General features: G+C 43.7%; 1 protein-coding gene across 1 annotated transcript; it reads right to left on the bottom strand.

Moving 5' to 3' along the window:
- Positions 1–1266: 1266 nt before the first annotated feature.
- HSPB8 (heat shock protein family B (small) member 8) lies at positions 1267–20826 on the bottom strand. The gene is made up of 3 exons (XM_074205949.1): positions 19687–20826; positions 7395–7458; positions 1267–2316 (listed from the first exon to the last, which is right to left on the bottom strand). Exons 1-3 carry the CDS (start codon positions 20063–20065, stop codon positions 2157–2159), a joined length of 603 nt encoding a protein of 200 aa, XP_074062050.1. The 5' UTR covers positions 20066–20826; the 3' UTR covers positions 1267–2156.
- Between the last annotated feature and the right edge of the window lie 1481 nt (positions 20827–22307).

The raw sequence follows: 22307 nt of genomic DNA, 5'->3' as shown, positions 1-22307 counted from the left end.
TCCAATGCTCTCGTTTTATGTATTTATGAGGTTGAATAATAAAATATAAGTTATAAGGTTGAATGAATTTCCCAATGTCACACCAATAAATAAATAGGAGCCAGTTCATATAATTGATTCCAGTTGAGAAATTCAGGTCCCAGAAAAGTGACTTGTCCAAGAACACCTGCATAGATATTAGAATCATAGATAACATTTATTTTTCCCTAGAATTATAGATTTAGTTACGGGAGGGACCTCAGAGGTCATCAACTCCAATTTTCATGTCTTATCGCTGAATTTTTAAGTGACTTGTCCAAGGACATCCAGTTAATAAATGTCTGAGATGGGGTTGGAACTATAGTATCTGATTTGTCCTTTAAGGCAGACAAAATTACCTCTGAATTTTGACTTGAATTTCTGGGGAAGGTATATTCAAATAATAATGGAAAAGAAATGGGCAAACTTTTATGAACTGATAGGACTTGAAGTAAGACTAGAACTACTTATAGCAGGACCAGTATCTTGAAAAGGATAACACTTTTGAAAGATTTCAGTACTCTCAATCAATCCAGTGAATAATCATAACTTCCCAAGGCAAAGGATCTTGGCACGGAAGTGGGGGAGTCCTGGAACTGAAGAGGTGCATGTTTTCAGATGAAACCAGTGGGTTCATCAGTTTTACTTGTTCCTGTGTGTTACAAGGAAAGGTTCTTTTGGAGGTGGGAGGGGCGACATTGGAGAAATGATATCCATGGGAAATTGTTGAGAATTTGGGACTCAAAATTTTAAAAAATGTTAAAACATAATTAAAATTTTGAAATCATGTAAAAATGAAACTGCTTAAATGTGGTGACATTAAAACTTCAGGGTCTTGAAGACAGGAAGCAGCTTGTGAGTTCATGTTTGGTCTTAGGAGTTAAGGGCATGGGGAGGCCCTCTTCAGATATGTGAATGTGGAAGAGATTAGACTTGTTTTATTTGGCCCCAGAGGAGAGAACCAGGAGTGATGGGTGAATGTGTTAAAGAGGCAAAAGTGTAGGCTTCACGTCAGGGAAAAACTTCCTAAGCTGTCCAGTCTTGGAATAGGCTGGTTGCTTTTTTGACAGCACGTGTAGTCATCTCCCTTGGGGCAAAATCCAGGGCACCCCACCCTAGTTACAGTTCCGATCTGCTCCATCTGAATGAATGAATCCATTGACTCATCCCTTCCTTCTTCTCTCTAGCTCCAGCCAAATCTCAACTCTACTGTCTAACAAGGCAAAGCAGGAGGAAAGAACGCAAGCCTAAGAAGACCAATTTCTTTTTTATTATTCATAAAGTTATTTCCCCCCCAAACAAGAGCACAACTGGAAAAATAAAACAACAAAACAAAACCCCAGCACAATACAGAAATGTTCCCACCCAAGCACATGACACTGTCACATTGTGGAAAGTTCCCAGCCTGTTTTTTATCAGTTCTAACTGTCTGGCTGGCACTTGGTTCCTGGTAACTCCGGAGAGCAAGGTCCAAATCTAATAATTCCCTCCTGGGAAAACCTGGACCTGGAAAAAAGGGGGGGCAGAACTAGACAGAGGAGGGGTCAAAGATAGAGTTGGCCAACAAATGGCCAGAGGGGGAACTAAAATCCCCCATTCAAGCCCATCTCCATAAATAGCTAATTAACTTAAAGCAAATATGAACAAAAAGGGCACCCCTTAATTTAGGTCTGATATACAGATATACACTTAATGCATGTAAGACCTCTAAAAAATTATCTTTGTGAAGCTTGGGGATGGCTGGTGTCCTGAAGGAACATGGAGGGACAAGTGAGCAAAAGGGGAATGAGGGGAGCTAGCAGACCTTCTGGGCTTGGCTTTGGGCCCTGGGAAAAGGGATAGAAGGTTTGGGTGCAAGCAGCTGGGCTGTTGTCACTGGACCACCTGGTGTCCTGGGAGAAACTGAGGGCCAGACCTCCCGAGGACAAGGCAGGACAGGAATCAGTAGGTAGGCACTCTGGGTAAGGAGACTTCCAGACGGGAGGCCCTCTCAATTGCAAGAGCTGAAAAACAATCTTTATCCCACATTCACCTCTAGTGAGCTAATGTAATTGCATCTGGAATCAGAGAGAAATCTCTTGGGTCTGGGGGAGGAAAGGAAGAGGAAGAGAATGAGACTTCTTCCTCTGGAGGCCTCTTCAAGCACAGGTGACTTCATGGTTGTCCAAGGGCAGCTCATTGCCTAAGCCGCTGTCTCCGAATGCAGAGTAAGGAGGCACCTGGGGGGCTTCGATGATCAGCAGACCCTCTGGGGAGAGGGAAGCAAATACTGTCACCGGATCCACTTCAGCTGGGAGCCTAGGAGGAGAAACACAAAACTGAATGGATCTGGCTTCAGTGTCCCTGGCTGGAAGACAGGAAAGATCTGGGTTTGAATCCTATGGCTGACACTCACTAGCAATGTGACCTTTGGGCAAATCATTCACCTGCTCAAGGCCTCATTTCTTCTCATCTGTATTCAATAAATGGATTCTTCCTATCAAGCTTGTACCAGAAATTCAAGTCAAAATTCAGAGATAATTGTGTCTGCCTTAAAGGACAAATCAGATACCAACCAGTTCTAACCCCCCATCTCAGACATTTATTAACTGGATGTCCTTGGAGGATTGAATGAATTGGTCTTGATGGTCCCTTGGGTTCCCCTGTTTCTTAAGAGCAGAGTCTAGGTGGCAGTTTCATATCCCTCCAGGCCAAGTACAAGGTCTTACAAACAGTAGGTATTTAATTAATGCTTGATTTAGTGTATAGGGAAGTTTCACTCTTCAACCCAGTTCCATCAGTGACCCATTTCTACTATTTCTACTCCTATTGAAAGAAACTAGTTCCAGAGCAGGGTCCATTGGCAAGGCCCCTCTATATTGGAAGGAATATACATAAATAAAAACATATATGTATGCATGTGTGAATAGGTGTGTGAATGTTGGCATTTCAAAGGGATATACTAAGTCATCAAAACAAAACTTTTTTTCTTGTTCCATGAGCTGGGTCAGGGTGACACCCTGGCCGATGTATCTGCAGAGGAGATTAATTAGCAAAGGGAAGAAGGAAATCTAGACAAGAAAAGGAGAGGGCTTGGCAAGGTGCCAAGGGAGCCTTTTTTTTGAATACCTGGCAAGAGCTTCCAGACCAAGCCATCCGAGCTATCAGGGATGGTCTGATGGTCTCTTGAACCACTGAGGGTTAAGTCATAGTGGTGATTTCTGTAGCTATGAGGCCATGGATGGTGGCAGCTTGTCCACAGATGCTTACATACATTTGGGCAGAGAGGCCATGGCCTTTTTAGGAAAGGAGTACCGAAGTGAAGGACGATGTGGCTCTGAGATGACCCAACCCCCTAAAGTGAGGGATGGAAACCCAGGTTTGAAATCAGACTGCTGCTAGGGAGATCAATATGGGGTGAGAGTGGGGGCCCAGGAAAAGACCTTGCATTAGCCTTGCAAAGACTCCAAGACTGTCAGCATTCAGGATCCTGAAGCAAAGCCCCCATCATTATACCCATCTTTGGGCTTCAGTTTCTCCATCTGTAAATTGAAGGAGTTTGGCTCAATGACCTCCAAGGGTCCTTCAAAATCTAGACATCTAGTGCTCTGAATAGAAGAGAAGAGTGAGTGAGACGCCCCTGGTTCCCCAGCTTCTGCCCAGCCACTCCATCCTCTGGGATCCCAGCCAGCTGAGCCTGCCTCAGGAGCCAAGATCTCCATCTTGTGAAAGTCCTTCCTCAATAAAGTCATTTTCGAGGACAATTTGCATGAGGAAATCAATCGAATGGGCAGCTTTTTAAAAGATAACCTGTCTCTTTCTCTCCCCTCCTTCCCTCCATCTTTTTTTTTCTCTCCTCCCCTAGAGGTTTTGTCCTAATCCTTGGAGATTTTTCATCAGTCTCCTCTCCAGGCTTCTGTTCTCTCTTTCCCTTTTCCTCCATCCCTCTCTGTCTCTGTCTCTCTCTCTCTCTGTTTCTCTTTCTTTGTCTCTCTGATTCTCCCTTTGTTTCTCTCTGACACACATACTCTCTCTTTCTCTGTCTCTGTGTCTGTCTCTCTCTGTCTGTTTCTTTCTGACTCTGTCTCTGTTTCTCTCTCACACACTTTCTCTGTCTCTCTCTGTCTCTTTCTGTCTCTCTCTCTCTCTCTCCCCCCCTTCTCCCTCTCTCTGATTCTGTCTCTGCTCTGTCTCTCTCTGTTTCTCTTGGACTCTTTCTCTCTGTCTCTGTCACTGTCTAACTATCTCTCTTGGTCTGTCTGTTTCTCTCTCTCTCTGTTTCTCTCTGTCTGTCTCTCTGTCTGTCTGTCTGTCTCTCTGTCTCTCTCTCTCTCTGTCTCTGCCTCTCTGTCTCTCTTTGTCTCTCTCTCTTTCTCTCCCTCTCCCCCCCCCCATTTTCCTTTCATTTGCCCTATGGGGACACATTCCATCTGATCTCAATTTCTAGTGAGAGAGACACAGGGGGACTGGGACTAAATGAGCCACAAAGTCTTGGTTGACTTGGAACTTTATCACATTTTGAGTTTCAAGAGCAGAGGAGGAGGAGGGGGAGGGGGAGGGGGAGGAGGAGGAGGGGGGGAGGGGCACTGCATAAAGCTACTTGGAAGAGAGAAGGAAAGAAAGAGAAGAGGGAGAGAGAAAGGAGGAAGGAAGAGGAGGAGCAAAAAGTTATATGGAGTCTACATACAAAATGAAAGAGAAGAAGATAAAAGAAGGGGAAGACAGGGAGAGAGAAGGGAAGAAAGGAGAGGAGGAAAGAGGAGGAAGAAGAGAAAGAAATGTAAAGTTACTAGGAGGGCACATGGGAAGAGATGAAAGAGAAAGAAGGAGGGAAAGAAAAGGGGGAAGAGACAGAGGGAGAGGGGAAGGAGAGGGGAGAGGGGGATATATATATATATATATATATATATATATATATAGAGAGAGAGAGAGAGAGAGAGAGAGAGAGAGAAGAGGATGGGGAGAGAATGAGAAGATAGAGACAGAAGGGAAAGAGATATACAAATAGGGAGAGGCAGACTGGGAGATATATACAGAGAAACTCAGAGATACACAGGGAAAAGACACAGAAAGAAAGACGAGCTGCAGAAATAGAGACAGAGAGAGTGCTTATCATGGTGCCTGGCACATATGGACACTTAATAAGGGCTTATGGAATGATTGACCCCCTCTGTCTTTGTTCTGAATATATGTGTGTATGTGTATGGGCTGGGGAGGGAGGGAGGGGGGTAGATAAAGATAAAGGGAGTGAGATAAAGATGGGGTTGAGCTGTTGAGTTACTGAAAGTTTTGAGCTGGGAGTTGGGGTGGGCAAAGGAAGAAATCTAGGATGGGGGAAGGGAGTTCTTGCCCACCTTCTCCTTTTGCTACACACTGCCCCTCCCCAATGTGAATGTTTCCCTGCCACAAAAGAGATGTCAAGGGGGTTAACAACCTAGGGAGCCCTTGGTATCAGTTCCAAGGCTGCTCAGGATGAACTTGGCCACAGAGAAAGGAAGCTGTTGATTTGAACCAATTTGGAGATGCCAGAGTTTGATGCTTTGTCTTTGTACCAGATTTAGAGCTGGAAGGTAAGGAAATAAGCTAATCCGAGACCTGCCACTTTTCAATTGAGTAAACTGAGGCCCAGAGAAGGTGGACATAATTCCCCCAAATCTCACAAGTAGTAAACTGGATTATGAATCTAGCACATATTACTGCAAATCCATTTTTTCTTTCATTAAGAATCTTCTATTTCCTGAGGATTTGTATAGTTTTTTCTCAAGAAACACATAATGAGAAGATGAGAGGAAAAGAGAGAGAGAACTGAGTTCAAATTCCATCCAAAATACTTCCTATCTGTGTGACCTTGGATAGGTCATTAACCTCTCTTTTTGACTCAGTTTCTTTAACTATAAAATAGCAATAGTGACATTTAGCTTTTAGGATGATGGTGAGGATTAAATGAGATGATACTCAAAAATGTTTTGCAAACATCACCCTATAAATGCCAAGCACTATTAGCTATTATTCTCCCTGGAAACTCCACCTATAGAAGGTCGTCTTGCCCTGTCCTGGGCTTTGTTGGATGTACTTGACCCTGGAGAATGTTGTTAAGGGTCCCTTGGATTTGTACAGATCACCCACTACCTGCCCTCCCCCCAGATTCCTCTGAGTCTGGTCTTCTCTTAATTTCTTTGTTCTTTTTCCTACTCTTCCCTCTTTGCATCCTTGAGTATCATGTTCCAAATCTGGAATGTTTATCATTCTCCTAACCCGCTTTCCAGGTGCCAACAGCCAGCTGCTCTGCTCATTCATGTCTTCAGGGCCATAATCTCCTTCAGGAATGTGCCCAGACTGGCCCCCTATTCATGGGGCAGGGCCCCTTAAGCTTCAAAGATAGCACCTCTCTCAGAGAGAAAAAAAAAGCTAAAAAAATCATCTTCTGGGAACTCTTGATCCCTAAGGAGGATGGTATTACCTCATTTGTAGAGATTTTATGTTTTGAAAATTTTCAAAGTTGTTTCCCATGCTTCCCTCTATCGGTTCTCCCATCAGCTCAGTGGACAGAGTAGGGTTTATTACCTTCTTACTAGAGAAGGGTCCCAGAATTTGTCACTTAGCTCTGGAACTGGTGGGGGGGGTACCACTGAATTCCTTTAGTCTAATTCCTTCCCTTTAAAGATGGGGAAATTGAGACCTGGGGAAGTGATATCTCAGAGGATCAAAGAGTTAAAGTCCAATCCCTTCCTTTTTTACAGATGAGGAAACTGAGATTCAGCTTGCTTATAGCTCCAATTAGAGAGCTGGAAGGGACTTCAGAGGCCCTTTTGTCCACTCTTTTCATTTTACAGATAAGGAAACTGAGGTCCTAGAAGGCTAAATGACTTTCTGAATATCAGAAAAGTGAAGATCACACTTTTAAATTCCTAAAACAGGATCCCAACCCGTCTTCTTGATTCTGAGTTTGACACTGTTCACCCTGCCATCTAGTTGCTCAACAAAATAACTGTTGGACCCTGGTCAGGTGAGGAAGATGGTGCCTGAGATTTCTCCTAGTTCTCAGGCTATGATCTTGAGTTCCCTTAGACCACCTTACATGGTAATCTCTCTAGGCCCCTTGCCATTCTCTGGACGCTTTCCAGCTCCTCCAAAACTTTCCCGAATGCTATGATCTGTCCAGGGCAGAGGACAACAGGGCTGGCTGCTCTCCACCTTCAGGACATATTGTACTCAGGCAAGAAGAACTACCTCATCTCCAGATTTTCTTTTCCTGTGATTAACAGAGCTGTGATTGGAAACCTAAGGCCTCTGATGACAAACACTCGGAAAACTATTTCTTCCCTGCTAACATTCAGTACAACTTGAACCCAGGAATATCTCATAGAACATTCAAAAACCCCTTGGCAAATACATACTGGATTTTCTTTGTGAAGTTCTTGGAAACAATTCCTCCTTCTTGTTGCTTCTCTTCATGTCTGCCTGGAGGAGAGAAAAATACAACTTGTCAGTGTGCCCAGGGAATCATCATTCCAGCAAACTAGGGAGGCCTCTCCTTGCCTGGATTTTGGGGAGTCAAGAGATCTCATTTTCCCATTACCCCTTTTCCCACTAGCGAATATATGACGTCAGCAGAGCTACGAAAAGAACCCACTTGGGAACATGTCTTCAACTTCTCTGTTCCCCCCTTGGTGCCTAGACACGTGCCTTACAAAGAGTTGGTAGGTGTTGAAAACTTGTTGGGAAAGATAAGCAAGCAATAGATGGAAAATAAAACAGTCTTTGTGCCTGCAACATGGAAAGAACATTGGTTATGGAGTCAGACGTTGGTTCAGACCCTGCTTCTGACACTCACTATCTGTGTGTCCTTGTCACACTAGAGATAAGGGCCTTGAACTTGCCTGGCCTCAAATTCCCTCTGCAAAACGAAGGGGCTGGATTAGATGACCTTCCAGTTCTAGAATGATCCCAGAATTCTAAGCAGATGTGGTCAGACCACAACTGGAGTATCATGTTCAGTCCTGAGCCCTCTATTCTGGGAATAACGTTTTTATAAAAGGAACATAAACAGAGGAAAACAACCACGATGGCAATGATACATTCTCCTTTATGAGTCTTCCAATACTGCCCAATCCTGCTTCTCCTCTATCTTATCTTCTAGTCCAATATCACTTCTTTCTGGATTTCTCAACTCCCCTCCTTGTATTCTAAGAGTTGGCAAGGCTGGCTTGTCTATAGTTCTTTGAATACAACACTCCATTCTCCATCCTCCATGTTTTTATACTGCCCATCCTCCATGCCAGGAAGGTTCTCCTCTCTCATATGTGATTCTTGATTTCTCTGGCTTCCTTCAACAGTCAACTAGATCCTGTTTTCTGTAACAGATATTTCTCTATCCTTCCCTCCCTCCCAAGTCTCAGGGACAGGCATGAATCTGTTTGTCAGGATACTTTAATAACTTGTTTTTTACTATAATTGTTTACCTTTGTAATACTTTTTTTAAAAAATGTATTTAAAATTTTAGAAGGGTTAACCAGATTGCCAAAGGGGTAGGAGGTCCATGGGAAAAACAAGTTAAGAATCCCTGCCGTAGGGGCAGTTAGGTGGTGTAGTGGATAGAGCACCAGCCCTGGAGTCAGGAGGACCTGAGTTCAAATCTGACCTCAGACACTTAATAATCACCTAGCTGTGTGGCCTTGGGCAAGCCACTTAACCTCATTGCCTTGCAAAAAAACCTAAAAAGAAAAGAATCCCTGCCATAGACAGTAAGGCAGGGACTATATCCTTTCTGTCTTTATATGTATATTCAGGGCTGCCTGGTACATTACTGTCACTCAATAAATTGACAACCTATATTACATAGTATATGGATTATAATATATATATGTATGGTATATAGTGTATAGTAGATAGTATATAGTTTGTTTCCCTCTAGCAGAATGTAAGCTCCCTGAAGGCAGAGCTTATTTCATTTTTTTAAATATTTATTCATTTTTCCAACTGCATATAAAGATAGTTTTCAACAATTATTTTATTTTTGGTAAGGTTTTAAATTTTGAGTCATTTTAATCTTTGTACTTTCAGTACTTTGAACAGTGCCTTGTGTCAGGCATGCTCTCGATAAATGTTTATTGAATAATTTATTGAGGAAGGTAGAAGACAAATATAACCAGGAAAGAGCCCCTCTTTGTGGCTGGGGGAGTAGATGAGGGCAGAAGGAGAAGTCCATTGGTCAGATAAGTAAAACAACTAACTTGGGCACAGAATAACAAGTCTGTTGGGATGCGGAGGCCTACAACTGCAGGAGAACCAAGAGGTGGTGTTTGGGAATCGTCATCTTGCCAATTTAGGTACCTACCCCTATAAAATGAGAGGCTTCTAGCATCCAGATGTCAGCTCTCTGCCTGACTGACCACGTGGCCATGGGCAAGTCATTTAAACTATTGGTGCTACAGGACTAAAGACTGCAAAGCAAATTGCGCATGAATAGAGAAAGTCCTATGATGATGATGATGATGGTGATGATGATGATGATGATGATGATGATGATGATGATGAATAACAATTATAAATAATAATAACTAGCACTTTCATAGTGCCTTAAGATTTGCAAAGCGACTTACCCAAGTTATCTCATTTGCCTCTGCTTAGGTAAGTGTAAAATGATTCCCATTTTACTGATGATGAAACTGCAGCTGACAATGGTCACCCTGCTAAGAGGTGTCTGAGGCTGTATCAGGAATTCTCTGATTTCAAGTCCAGAACTCTTATCTGCTATTTAATAGATGAAATCATAGGTCCCTGTTCTCCTTTCTACCCTCCTCTAATCCATCCACTCCTCAAAAAGATGTTAGTTAGTTGGCTGAACAGGTGATTTCTACTTTTAAAGTTGGCAAAGTTTGATTTTATGTAAATATTTTCATGTATTCTTTCAGATTATCATTCGCCTCTGTGTGAAATCTAGCTTTTAGGTAACTTGTTACTCAAAAATTTCCCTAAATAGATTACAAGCTACATGAGGACAGGAACTGGTTTTTTGTTTATTCATTTGCTGATTTTTCCTTTGGGTCTTCCATTGATTGACTCACATTGGAGTCCCACAACCACCCTGTGAGGCCTTTTGAAAAATTTATTTAAGGCAATGGGGTTAAGTAACTTGCCCAAGGTCACACAGCTGGGTGATTATTAAGTGTCTGAGGCCACATTTGAACTCAGGGACTCCTGACTCCAGGGATGATGCTCTAACCACTGCATCACCTAGCTGCCCACTGTGAGACTTTTTTGTGAGCATTTTTATCCCCAAATTACCCCTGAAGTAACCTAAGGCTTAGAGATTACCCTAGAATGTTAGATTTGAACATGGATGTTCAAATCCCAAAAGGGCCACTTTATGACCCATGTAATCAATCACCTCTCCAATCTCAGCCTCACTTTCCTCAACTGTAAAATGAATATGATGGATTAGATCATCTCTAAGGTCTTTTCCATTTCTAAATCTAGGGTCTTGTGAACACTTATTATCTATGTGACCTTCCTCATCTGTAAAATGAGGGGGTTCTAAGGTGTTTGTTACCTTTAAATCCAATAATCCATAATTAGAGGTGAAACAGGACCCCCAAATTCCCTTGTTTAAAAAATTCCACATTAACTCTCCATCTGATGCCATCTTGATGCTAAGGATAACATGGAAAGTTAGTTTTCTCTGGTTTCCCAGGGCCAGGATTGATTGTGCCTTGCCCCTGCCAAAAATATATTCTAAGATCAGACAGCTGAAGGGTGGGAGGGATGGTCCCTGGTAATGAACAGGTGGGAGCCTCTTACAGGCGCCAAGGGAAGGGCTGTACTCCACCAAGGAGCCAGGCCAATGCCACCACCCTTGCCTAAGAGCAAAGGCGCCTGTAGATCAACCCAGAGCGAAAAGGGAACATTTTTAACTGTGGCCCAGTTTGAATGCCCAGAGCTCCTTTCTGTTTTTGCCATGGTAGGGTCCCTCTGTGCCAAACCCTTCCGTTGATGTGGTTGGCACAGCTGTCTTCATGCTGAGCTGATAACGTGGGCCACCATCACATGCTGCTCATTAAAAGAAAACCCAAGACTGGAGGGAGGGTCTGTTGGTGACTTATCTTCATTCCTCTTTATTCCTCAGCTAGAAAATGTCGACCTGGCCATCCCTCGGATGAACCTCTCACCATCTCACCTCCTACTTTCTGCTTTTTAAAAAATAATTCAGGGACAGCTAGGTGGCGCAGTGGATAGAGCACCGGCCCTGGAGTCAGGAGTACCTGAGTTCAAATCCCACCTCAGACACTTAATAATGACCTAGCTGTGTGGCCTTGGGTAAGTCACTTAACCCTAATGCCTTGCAAAAACTAAAAAAAAAAAAAAAAATAATGATTCCCTTCTCATACAGGGGAAGTCACTAACTCTCCAAGGCATCTCCATGTCCTCATCAGTAAAGTGGTCAAAACAATCCCTATAGTACTATCCAGCTATCCAGAACTGTTTGCTAGCACCAATGAGATAATTATTAAAAAAAAAAAACCTCCTTCCTCCAGGCCTCTGGGACCTGACAATATACCTGTAGCAGAGGACTGGCTAAGTTAGAATAGATTCCTCAATGGGATGGGCTCCTATTGGGGTGAATAATTTGGGGGGGGAGTGGGGGGGGAACTTAATAACTTTCATCTAAACTGTACAATGGTTTGAATGTCACATGTGGGGACAGGACGCCCTGAGATCGAATCCAGCCTCAGATACTAACTTTCTGCTAAGTCAGTTAACCTTTGTGTGCCTCAGTTTTCTCATTTGTAAAATGAAAACAGTAATTGCATTTATCTCTGAGGGCTTCTATGAAGATCAAATGGAAGTCCAGTCTCCTCATTTTTATAGATGAGGAAGCCAAGGCCTTAGAGGTTTAGTGATTTGTCTGATATTATGAGTCTAAGGAGTATCTGAAGCAAGATTAGAACTCTGGTCTTCTGAACCCCTATTCTCTATACTCCTAGGAGGGAATACACCATGAATTGTCTACAATAGCTGGGAGATATGGCAGAGAAATTTAGAATCAGTATAAAGACTGACCCTCAAGTTGCCTACATCTGGGTAAACGGTCAACAGGAGCTACAGCTAAATTTGGAAAAATATATTTCCCTGGATTTTTACTTCAGGGTGAGGGCATTGATGAAGAAACCCCAGTAGCACCAGGGCCCCATCAGACCCAAATCTGCATAAGCCCCAAATCTATGGGGACATCTCGACTTGCCTTAGGTTTAGGCAGTAGGTATGTCATGGTCGGGACTAAAATTCAGATCTTCTCATTCTAGAGTCAGTGCTCCCACCATTGTACTGCACTGCCTCCCAAGAGACCTCCTAGAATGTTCTCTCTTCCCTTTCCAGCCATTCCTTCTTTCACTGGCTCACGTTTCAGACTCATAGACTCATAGAAACAGAAGTGGAAAGGACTGTAGAGATCAGTCAATCTATCTCCTTGCATTTTACAGATGGGAAAACTGAGGCAAGGGGATGTTAGGGGGATTGTCCTAGACCAGACAGTCAAGCCTCTCCTTTAGACTCTAGATTTTTTTCCTTAAGGTATTTTTTATTGTGGCACACAGGATGGGGTGGGATGGTGGCATAATGTGTCATAACTTTCAGATAAGATTTAGTTCAAACAATTTCCAAATGCCACTGTTTCTCTTGGACTAAAGTTCCTTTTTTAATATAACTTTGCTATTAACAACACTCAGTCCTCCAAGCCTATTTTCCAAGATCAAAAATGCAAAAAAATTTCATTTCATTCCATAGAGGTATCGTTGCAGAAGCCCGTCAACAATGGATTTTTCAGTAGACCATAGGTTTTAAATTCCTTTTCCATCTCAGTATTTATCAGAAACCTGATCAGTGAACCTTTGCTTCCTTTTCTGTGAAATGGGAACGATGATAATGCTTTTATAACCTCTGCCATGGATTCTTGGAATGATAGACCTTTGAAAATCCTTTAGTATTGTCAAGGGGTCAGATCTATCTTTCCACTGACCTCACAGAATTGTTGTAGGGACCAAAAGAGATACTATAAATGAAAAATATATTTTTTTAACCTATGAACCATTTTAGCCTGTTTCCTTTTCTATAAATTGAGGGGGTAAGATTGCTCAAAAAAGAGTCCCTTTCAGTACTGACACTCCCAGTTCTAAGGCCTTTCCCAGTTCTTACATTCCCAGTTCTGAAGCTCCTCCCAGCTTTGCCATTCCCTGTTCTAAGGCTCCTCCCAGCTCTGACATTCTCAGTTCTAAGGTCCCTCCCAGCTCTGACATTCTAGGATTTTTTGAAACATGAACTATTGTTATTTTTGGCCAGGCCTTTAGATTCAGAAGGCATAGGAAAATGATTATTAACGTCAACCTGGTCCCTGAAAGTTTTCTTTTTACTTGTTCATTCATTGAAAGTATTCATATATTACGTTTTTCAGCAAAGAGAAAATATTCTTTCCTCCCCATATGTCTTAAGCTAGTGGTAATTTGGTATAGGGAATCAGGCTTTGGATTTTCTAGCCACAATATTTTCTATTCACTATTCCCCACTCAGCCTCTGGGCCTTAGTTTCCTATCTGTAAAACAAAAAGACCCAAAGTTCCTTCCACCTCTAGGGACCAGGAAACCAAGCAAGGTTTCTTTGGTCCCTGTCGTTTCTCCCCACTCAGACCTTCTTCTTCCTCTTTTCCAATCTGGAGCATGATCACTTCTGCTCAGGTCTAAGGCAAAACCCTCCTTTCTCAAGTCTCAAGTCAATTCATTAACCATACCTCCCCAAATATAATTATTTTAATTTTATGAATTGCTATTTATATATTTCATTTTTATGATCTAATTCCTGATATATATTCATATATATAAGCACACATACATAGGTGAATGTATTATATATATTATATATATATAAATAAATATATATGTCAATACCAAAGAGTCACAATTTATAACAAATAATAATAAAAAAAGAGGGAAAAACAGTTGTCTTACTAACCAATCTCTCAAATCAAAGAAAGGAGCCTTTTGGAAGAGAGATATAATCATTCAAAGGAGTTTGAACTGCTTATCTACACAAGAAAAACCAAATGGATGACAACTGTCCATTTCTTAGATTTCACCATGTATTTTAATAGATACCCTATAGAGTTTGTCAAACTCTGGAGAAGAAAGTGAGGCTGGTAACTTAGTACAGCGCCACCCCCCACCCCCACCCCCACACTCAAATCCAATGCACTTGGCTTGTCATGGAATCAACTCCCTGATGTCATGATCTTCTTTGAGAACAAAGGACAAACATCATCATCATCATCACATGTGGGCCAAATAGTGGATCTGGGCAGTGATCTGGACCCAAAATTAAACAGAAGAAAAGAAGACTGGGCTCCTTTTGGGAAATTGCAAAGTAACCCCACCTCGTTTCCCACAAAAACAAAGGTCCATCTTTTCAAAACTAAAACTTTAGTGGCATTACTATTGAATAGGTGTGGGCAAATTTTTTTTTCTGCCAAGGACCATTTGGATATTTATAACATCATTCAAGGGTCATACAAAATTATCACCTTAACAATCCTAACCCTAAAAAGCTTCTATATTTATTGAATTTCAAGTCCTGCTCATGCTTGCATTGGTAGCCCCAGACTAAATGATTTAATGGGCTTTATATGATCTGAAATCCAGAGGTTCCCCACCCCTGCTACATCACAACAAGACATGGAAGACATAACTCTCTCTAAATGACTAAAGATGGGTGTCATCCCCCAGAGGACAATAGAGAGACCCAAGGCAGAAATAGAATATATGTTCCTTGATTTGATTAATTTACTGCTCCCTTTCCCCATCATTAGTGCTCTTTTTCTCTTAAAATTGCTTTGTGTTATATTTTATATATTTTGCCTTTATTTATTTGGGTATATACATCACCCTAAATATGCTCTACATATTTATATTTTATATCATATATCTGTATATCAATAGATATATAAGCTCTTGGGGATAGGCACCATGATTTTTCTGTCTCTGTATTCCAAGGACCTAACCCAGTGAAATCCTGATTCTTTATTCCAATTTTCTAATTGGAGAAACTGAGGTACATCATGTTTTAAAGGGAATTGTCTAAGATTGCTGGTTTCTGGACTCATGATTTCATCACTACAGGGTACTCCAGGTGAAGAAAATCCTTCTACTTAATGCTTCTACCAAATTCCTTCTTTTCAGGCCATCACCTTTTCTAAAACTTAAAAGCTTGGTGATCTGCTTAGGAACATGGAGAACTGAAGTGACTAGTCTAGGTTCATACAGTCAGGTATGTCAGAAGTGGGAGTTGAACCCAGGTCTTTTTGACTGTGAGATTCATACTATTCCACACATGATGGGTGAGGAGTTAATAAATGCTTCTTAGATTGGGGCAACTTGGAGGAATCTAAGGGAAACCTTTTTCCAGCTTGGATGTTGTTTTGCTTTTCCTCACAGTTAATTGATTCCTGTAAATGCTGTCTTCTTGAGTAGGCAGGGAAAAGAATGTGGAGGAAGCTATTAGGAATGCCCAGAATGCTCCTTCTGATGGATGATAGCAGGGAGGAGAGGGGGGAGAGCGAGCCTCTACTGAATGCATGCCCAATAGCTTGTATCTGTAGATCTTTCCAAAGGGCAGATGGTGGAAGCCAGAGGCAGTGACTCTTTAACCTCCCTCTGCCTCTGCGCCCCCAGTTAGACAGAACAAAGAGCCAGAGCTCTCTTGTGGCCTAGATATCAGATTCCTTTTCCCCACGAGGACCCTCTGGCCATCTCTGCCCCTCCCCCTGTCCCTGCTTGACCCAGACTCCTCTCAAGATTTCAAAAGAGACAGCTGTCTTCTCTTTACCTCTCTAAAGGTAGCCTTTCTGTTCCCTTCCCTCTCCTCCATCTCTCTTCCATCTGATTGTTGTTCAGTTATTTCAATTACATCCAACCCTCAGTGATCCCATTTGGAGTTTTCTCGGCAAAGATATTGCAAGAGATTTGCCATTTCCTTCTCCATCTCATTTGACAAATGAGGAAACTGAGGCAAAATAAAGTTACGTGACTTGCTCAGGGTCACAAAACTAGTAAGTATAAGAGGCTGGATTTGCTGGATTTGACTCTGGAAGATGAATCTATATATATATATATACATATATATGTATATATATATATATATATATATATATATATATATATATATATATATATATATATATATACACTATGGTGCTAAAACGTTGCCCTTCCCTCTGAATTCGTGTTAAAATTAAGTCAGCAGTGGCCAGGTCTATGACAATGAGAGTAAAATGAAAGCCTCCCTATGACAAGGGAGTAGCATGGAGTAGAGTGATTGAACTTGGGTTCTACCACTGACACATACTGATTATGGACCCTGGGTAAGTCACTTGACCTGTTTGTCTTAATTTCTGTAAAATAAGGATAATAATGGCACCTATTTCCTAGAGCTGTTGTGAGGATCAAATGAGATAATCATGATAAAGTCCTTGGCACACAGTAAACATTATATAAATATTATTAATATAGGAGCCACTCTCTGACATAGAGTCATGAAAACTGCCTCAGTTTCCTCTTTTGTAAAATGAAGGGAGTGGATTCAATGTTGCTCCAGATTTGTTCTGGCTCTAAATTTATCCTCCGTTTCTTTGGTTTCCTTATTTATAAAGTAGGGCTAATTATTCTACCTATACTACCCTACTCTACAGAGTGTTGAGAAGGCTCAATGGCATGCATTGTGTTGTGACTTTAGAAAGTTGGGTTATTGTGGACTCGGATCAATGATTAGCCCTGGTCAAGAATGAATTTTCTTATTCTTGATAATCACTTCCTCGTGCCTTTGCTCACTATGGAGCCATTGTTAGCAAATGTCACAAAGAGATCCAGATAGATTCTAACTTGTGTGTTTGAAGTCATACAACAGGGCAGGGCCAGGGTCCAGGGTCATACCCCAAAGCTTGGATTCCCAGGCCAGGGTTTTGTAACTCAACCTCCCCCTGAGCTGAAGCTGCTTTTTCATTATATGGTCCTCATGTTCCATCTGTGGCCCAGATAACCATTCCTTTTTTATTCCCCTCCCCTAATCCTTGGGACCCCTAAACTTCCCCCAATCCTTTCAAATCATTATTATTTGGGTCAATTCTCCTTTCTTAGGAGAATAGATCAAATGTATGTATTTATACATATTCATATCTATGCAAATTTGGATACCATTATATATATTTAAATGATAGAAAAAATCAGACTGGGCATATATATATATATATATATAATACAGTGATTTACATAAATTTCCACTTGAACTTCATAATAAGCTGTGAGCTTAGAGTTACAAATATTAGCTCCATTTTACAGATAAGGAAACTGAGGCAACTTCTTTGTGATCACACCACCTGGAAGTAGATTCTGAACTGAAGTCTTCCTGACTCCCAGATACAGTGATTTATCTATCTTCTATCTAATAATCACTGCTTCTTAGTACAGGATTATACTTTTCAAAGAGCTATGCTATACGGTATGATAGAGAGTTCTAGGGGCGCTCATTCATCCCTAGTTGACAGATGAGGACATCACATCTTAGAGTGACTCATTTCTAGACAGGTAACTTAGACATAGTTTGAGGCAGGGCCACCATAAACTAGCCCAGGGTTCTTTCCCTTCAATCAGAATCAGCCTAATTCTAGAGACTCCTTTCCCATCCACAAACAGTCCCAGCCCTACCCAGCCCAGCCCAGTCTGTCTCCTTCTCCAGTAGTCCCAAGGCTCTGATGTTTGGTGTTCTGCCCTTTGTATCTTTGAAAGTCTTGTCTGAACAGATCAAACAAGTGTAGAGCAGGTGGGCCCTGGCACCAGTTCCCAGAACCAGGTTTAGCTACTGCATTTCTCTGATCACAATTTTATTTGTTTTTCTATTCTCTGCCTGTCTCTGTCTGTCTCAGTCTGTGTCTCTCTCCCTTCCTCCCCCTTCTCTCCCTCTTTTCCCTCACCCATTCTTCCCTCCCCTATCTCTCTCTCTCTAATGGCCCAGTAATTGGTGAGGAGGTACAATTGAATTCTTCTGGAGTGGCTATTAGATGAGCTAATGATCAGAAACAAAACGGAAGGCCCCGCCCTGGGTCTGTCCAGTCCCTGGTCTCATTTTAGACTTAACCCTTTCTTTGGGCCTGCTCTCTCCTTCCCAAGTGGCAAGGCCTGGTGACCAGAATAGCCAGCCATGATGGTGACAACCAGAAGAACAAGAATACCAGCTGATGAGTAAGGAGAGGTCGGGCAGGTTCCAAAGATGTGCCTTCTATTTGAGGCTGTGGATAGAGGAGGAAGTTTAAAGCCAGAAGATGTGAATTTGAATCCTCCCTTACTGCCAGGGGCGACCAGTAGGAAAGAAAACTCGGCCAAGTGGAGCCCAAAGATCTAAGCTTGAATCCGAACTCTGCTTCCTCCTGACCATTTGTTTGATTTTGGCCAAAACACTTTGAGAATCCAGGACCCTTGTTGCTCAACTGTAAAGCTGACCTTTCCAGCTTAATCTCAGGCTCCCATCTTGCCTGTGTGATTGTTGGCCAGAAGCCCAACCTCTCCCAGGCTGTTTTGTCATTTGAAAGATGAGGATTCATCTAAAGATGAGCTCTAACTTTCCCTCCAGCTCTAAATCCCAGGGTCCTCCTCTCACATGTTTTCCCTTTGTTTCTCCTCTCAAGGCCCCAGATGTTTTATCTCCCAAGGAGGGGGTAGGGGTTTAAAGTATCAACTACCTACCTAGAGCAAGTGAATTCTTAAACTCTGAAGTCATTCCAGGGGGCTTGGGGAGCCTGTTCTGGCCAAGACTAGGCAAGTTCCCTTTACGACTTTTATCTAATAGAAAAGGTTTTTTCCTCCTTTTTTCTATCATCACTCTTTGTGTATTTCAGCTTTGTTTCCCTGTGTCTGTATCTCTGTCTCTTTTGGCTCTCTCCTCTCTCTGTTTTTCTCTCCCCTGTCTGGTTTTCTCTTCACATCTTACTCTCTCTCCCTCCCTTCTCCTTTTTTCCTCTTTCTTTTCTCTCCTCTCTCTGCCTGTCCCTCTCTGTCTCTCCCTCCTTCCCCATTTCTCTGTGTCCCTCTCTATCTCTGTCTTCCTTCTTTCTCTACTCTCTCTTTGTCTCATCCCCCTTTGTGTCAGTCTTTTTTCTCTCCTCTCTGTCTCCCTGTCTATTTCTGGTCTCTATTTCTTCTCCATGAAGCTTTTCTCCAGCTACTAGTACTTTCCATCCTTAGACAATCTTATAATAATTTCCTATTTATTCTGAACTTATTTACATACACATAAATAAAAACCGATACCTATTGACATGTATACATCCAGACATATATAAAGCATCGACTCCTGGGTGAGGATTAGTTCCTTTCCTTAATTTCTCCAGGAGCTAGACCAATGCCAACTACCTATTAATTGCCTACTAAAGATTTGTTGACTGATTGCTTTTTCTTTTCACTCTCTATCTTAATAGGCACTTATAAATGCTTGGTGGTTAATTGCCTACTAAAGATTTGATGATTGATGGATTGATAGATTTTTTTTCTTTTCCCTCTCTCTCTCTTAGTAGGCACCTATAAACAGGGGGACTGATGGCCTGTCTTTGCTTCTCCCTTCTCTGCCTCTGTCTCTCCCATTTCCCCAGCACCCACTCACCTGATACCTCCACAAAGCCATCCTTGGTTTTCACAGTCAGCTCCTCTGGCTTGTAGCTATGGACGTTGACACAGACTTTCCAAGGTTCCCCGGGGCAGGGGGGTGGGCTTCGGTTTTCCACAGGCCCATATCTGGCCCCATAGACTGGAGGGGCCATGCTGGGGACCAGGGGAGTCATGCCGGCCCTCAGGGTGCCTGTCCATGGGGACAGTCTGGGCCGGGCCCAGTCGGGCCAGTCCGCAGTCAGGTCATCGGGGAAAGGGGCCATGCCAAAGTCGTCGTCCAAAAGCCGGCTAGACAGACCCGAGTCCCGGAAAGGGTCTCTCCTTAGGCGGGAAGAAGGGTAGGAGCAAGAAAAAGGCATCTGGCCATCAGCCATGGCTGCGGGCCTGGGTCAGGGCAGACTCCCCAGCAGTGGCAGGAGCCCTCGATGGGCTTCCAGTTGACTCTGCTGGCCCTGCCTCGGGCTGCTTGGGTGGCTTCTCAGCGAATAACCATCCAAGGCCCCTCCCCAGTAGCAGAGTCCTCCCTCGGAGAGGCTGCCTCAGCCCAGGAGGAGGGCAGGGAAGCCAAACCAGAGCCCCGGGGATCCCTCCAGAGATGGTGCCCACCCCTTGCCAACACTCTCCAAGGGTGGGATGAGGGGGGGGCGGGGCGGATCAGTCAGGGTCCAGCCGATGGCCAGAGGGTCCAGCCCCTCCTAGAGCTCTGTGGAGGCCAGGCAGGCGGGCAGAGGCTGGCACCGGGAGCCTTAGGGGCCCGCCTGTCTCTGTGGCTGTCTCTTCTCTTCTGTCCTTGCCCCCAGTCCAGGCAGAGGCTTAAATAAACCTCGGAGCCCAGAAGCTTCTCGTGTTCTCCAGGGCCGGCCAGGGCGCCTCCGCTTATAGGTCCTTTGGTGCTGGCCAGGGGTGGGGGCGGGGAGGGGAGGAGGGAACGGGGAGGGGGGGAGCTTGGGCAATCTCCCGGCTCAGCCTCTGCTTTGGAGCCGATGAGCTACCCCCCGAGCAATGCGCGGGGGACAGCTGACTGCCGGCCCGCAGGAGCCCGGGCTGGGGGGACCCCCCGGCCCAGCCCAAGTCCGCCAGCAAGGAGGGACCCACCCTGCACCAACTCGTCTGCGGCCGCTCCCAGCAACCCGGCCGCTATTTTTAACCTCCCTCCTCCTCTTCCTCGGGCCCCTCCCTTGGCCCCCGCTCCCTCTGCCCCTGGCCGGAAGATTCTCGAGACACACTTGGCCTTGGGCTTCAGAGTTGGGAAAGAGAAGTGGAGCGGATCGCTTTGCACCCCCCCCCCCCGCTTCAGAGCCTCGGGGGCAAGGGGCACCGTTAACTGGGAGACTGGCAAGCGGCCCTCTGCCTCAGTCTCCTCGTCTGTCCCGCTGATGAGGGCAAGGACGCTCACAGTCCTCAGGACAATCGGGGATGGCACAAGAGCCGCAGCGGCCGCGGGAAGGGCAGTGGGCGTGCGACGATCGATAATCGCGATAGTCAGCAGGGCGGCGATGAGGACCACGATCGGCCTAGACAGGAGAGAACGCCGGCGAGGATGATGACAACCGCGATACCAGCAACGCTGATGGCAAGAACGATACCCGCGAGAGTGACGATAACAGTAACCGTGTTAAAAATGATGGGATAACCACCACGGCAATGATGCCGATAACAGCGATAAACAGCAACCGTAACAGTAATGGTGCCACTGACAATGACGGCGTCCCAGTAACTACTCGTAACAATGACAACAGTCCTACTAACCGACGGTGACAATAATAGTACCGGTACTAACAGCAGCAATAGTAATAATGATGGTGATGGTGACGATAATGACAATAGCCATGACGATGATGATGATGATATCTACAGCAGGTTTGGCACAAAGCCTCCAACATGGTAGGAGCTTAATCCACTTCACTCCTGTCCTTTCCCCTTTCCATAATAGCAATAACATGTATATAAGGTTTGCAACCTATTTGATAAGCTTTCTCATTTGATTCTCACAGCAACCCCAAGAAATGTAATAATCATAGTAGCAGCATGTACAAGTACTTGCAGAGTTGCACATCTTTGAATAAATATTACCTAATCCTGACAACAACCCTGAGAGATGGGTGCTGCTTTTATTTACATCTTACAGATAAGGAACTGGGTTATGGGACTTGTCTTGGATGTCTAAGATGAATTTGAACTCAAGTCCTCCTCACTACAGGTGATTCTCTCTCTGTACAGAGAGAGACAAATCCTTGAAAGGGTCTCTCTCTTTAGGCGGGAAGAAGGGTAGGAGCAAGAAAAAGGCATCTGGCCATCAGCCACGGCTGCAGGCCTGGGTCAGAGCAGACTCGCCAACAGTGGCAGAAACCTTCAATGGGCTTCCAGTTGACTCTGCTGGCAGAGAGAGAGAGAGAGACAGAGAGAGAATAGGACCTTAGATGCAGATCTGGAAGTAACCTTTGGGATCATATTGTCCCATGAGCAGACAGGTAGCTAAGGATGCTCAAAACGTCAATAAACATCTACTGACAGCCTACTATGTGCATGGACCGTGCTAAGTACTGGAGATACAAAGGAAGCCAGTATCAAATATAGGAGCAACAACCAGTCCCTGCTTTCAAAGAGATCACATTC

Source organism: Macrotis lagotis, chromosome X (assembly GCF_037893015.1).
Source record: "Macrotis lagotis isolate mMagLag1 chromosome X, bilby.v1.9.chrom.fasta, whole genome shotgun sequence".
Classification (NCBI taxonomy): domain Eukaryota; kingdom Metazoa; phylum Chordata; class Mammalia; order Peramelemorphia; family Peramelidae; genus Macrotis; species Macrotis lagotis.
Note: the sequence above shows the minus strand (reverse complement) of the source record. Positions and strands in the feature narration are given on the sequence as shown.

Coding starts and splice junctions, on each gene's coding strand:
- HSPB8 (XM_074205949.1), bottom strand. CDS start 20,065: ATGGCTGATGGCCAGATGCCTTTTTCTTGCTCCTACCCTTCTTCCCGC. Junction 7,459..19,686: donor TGGCTTTGTGGAGGTATCAG/GTGAGTGGGTGC, acceptor TCTCTCCTCCAG/GCAGACATGAAGAGAAGCAA. Junction 2,317..7,394: donor AACTTCACAAAGAAAATCCA/GTATGTATTTGC, acceptor TTCTCCTCCTAG/GCTCCCAGCTGAAGTGGATC.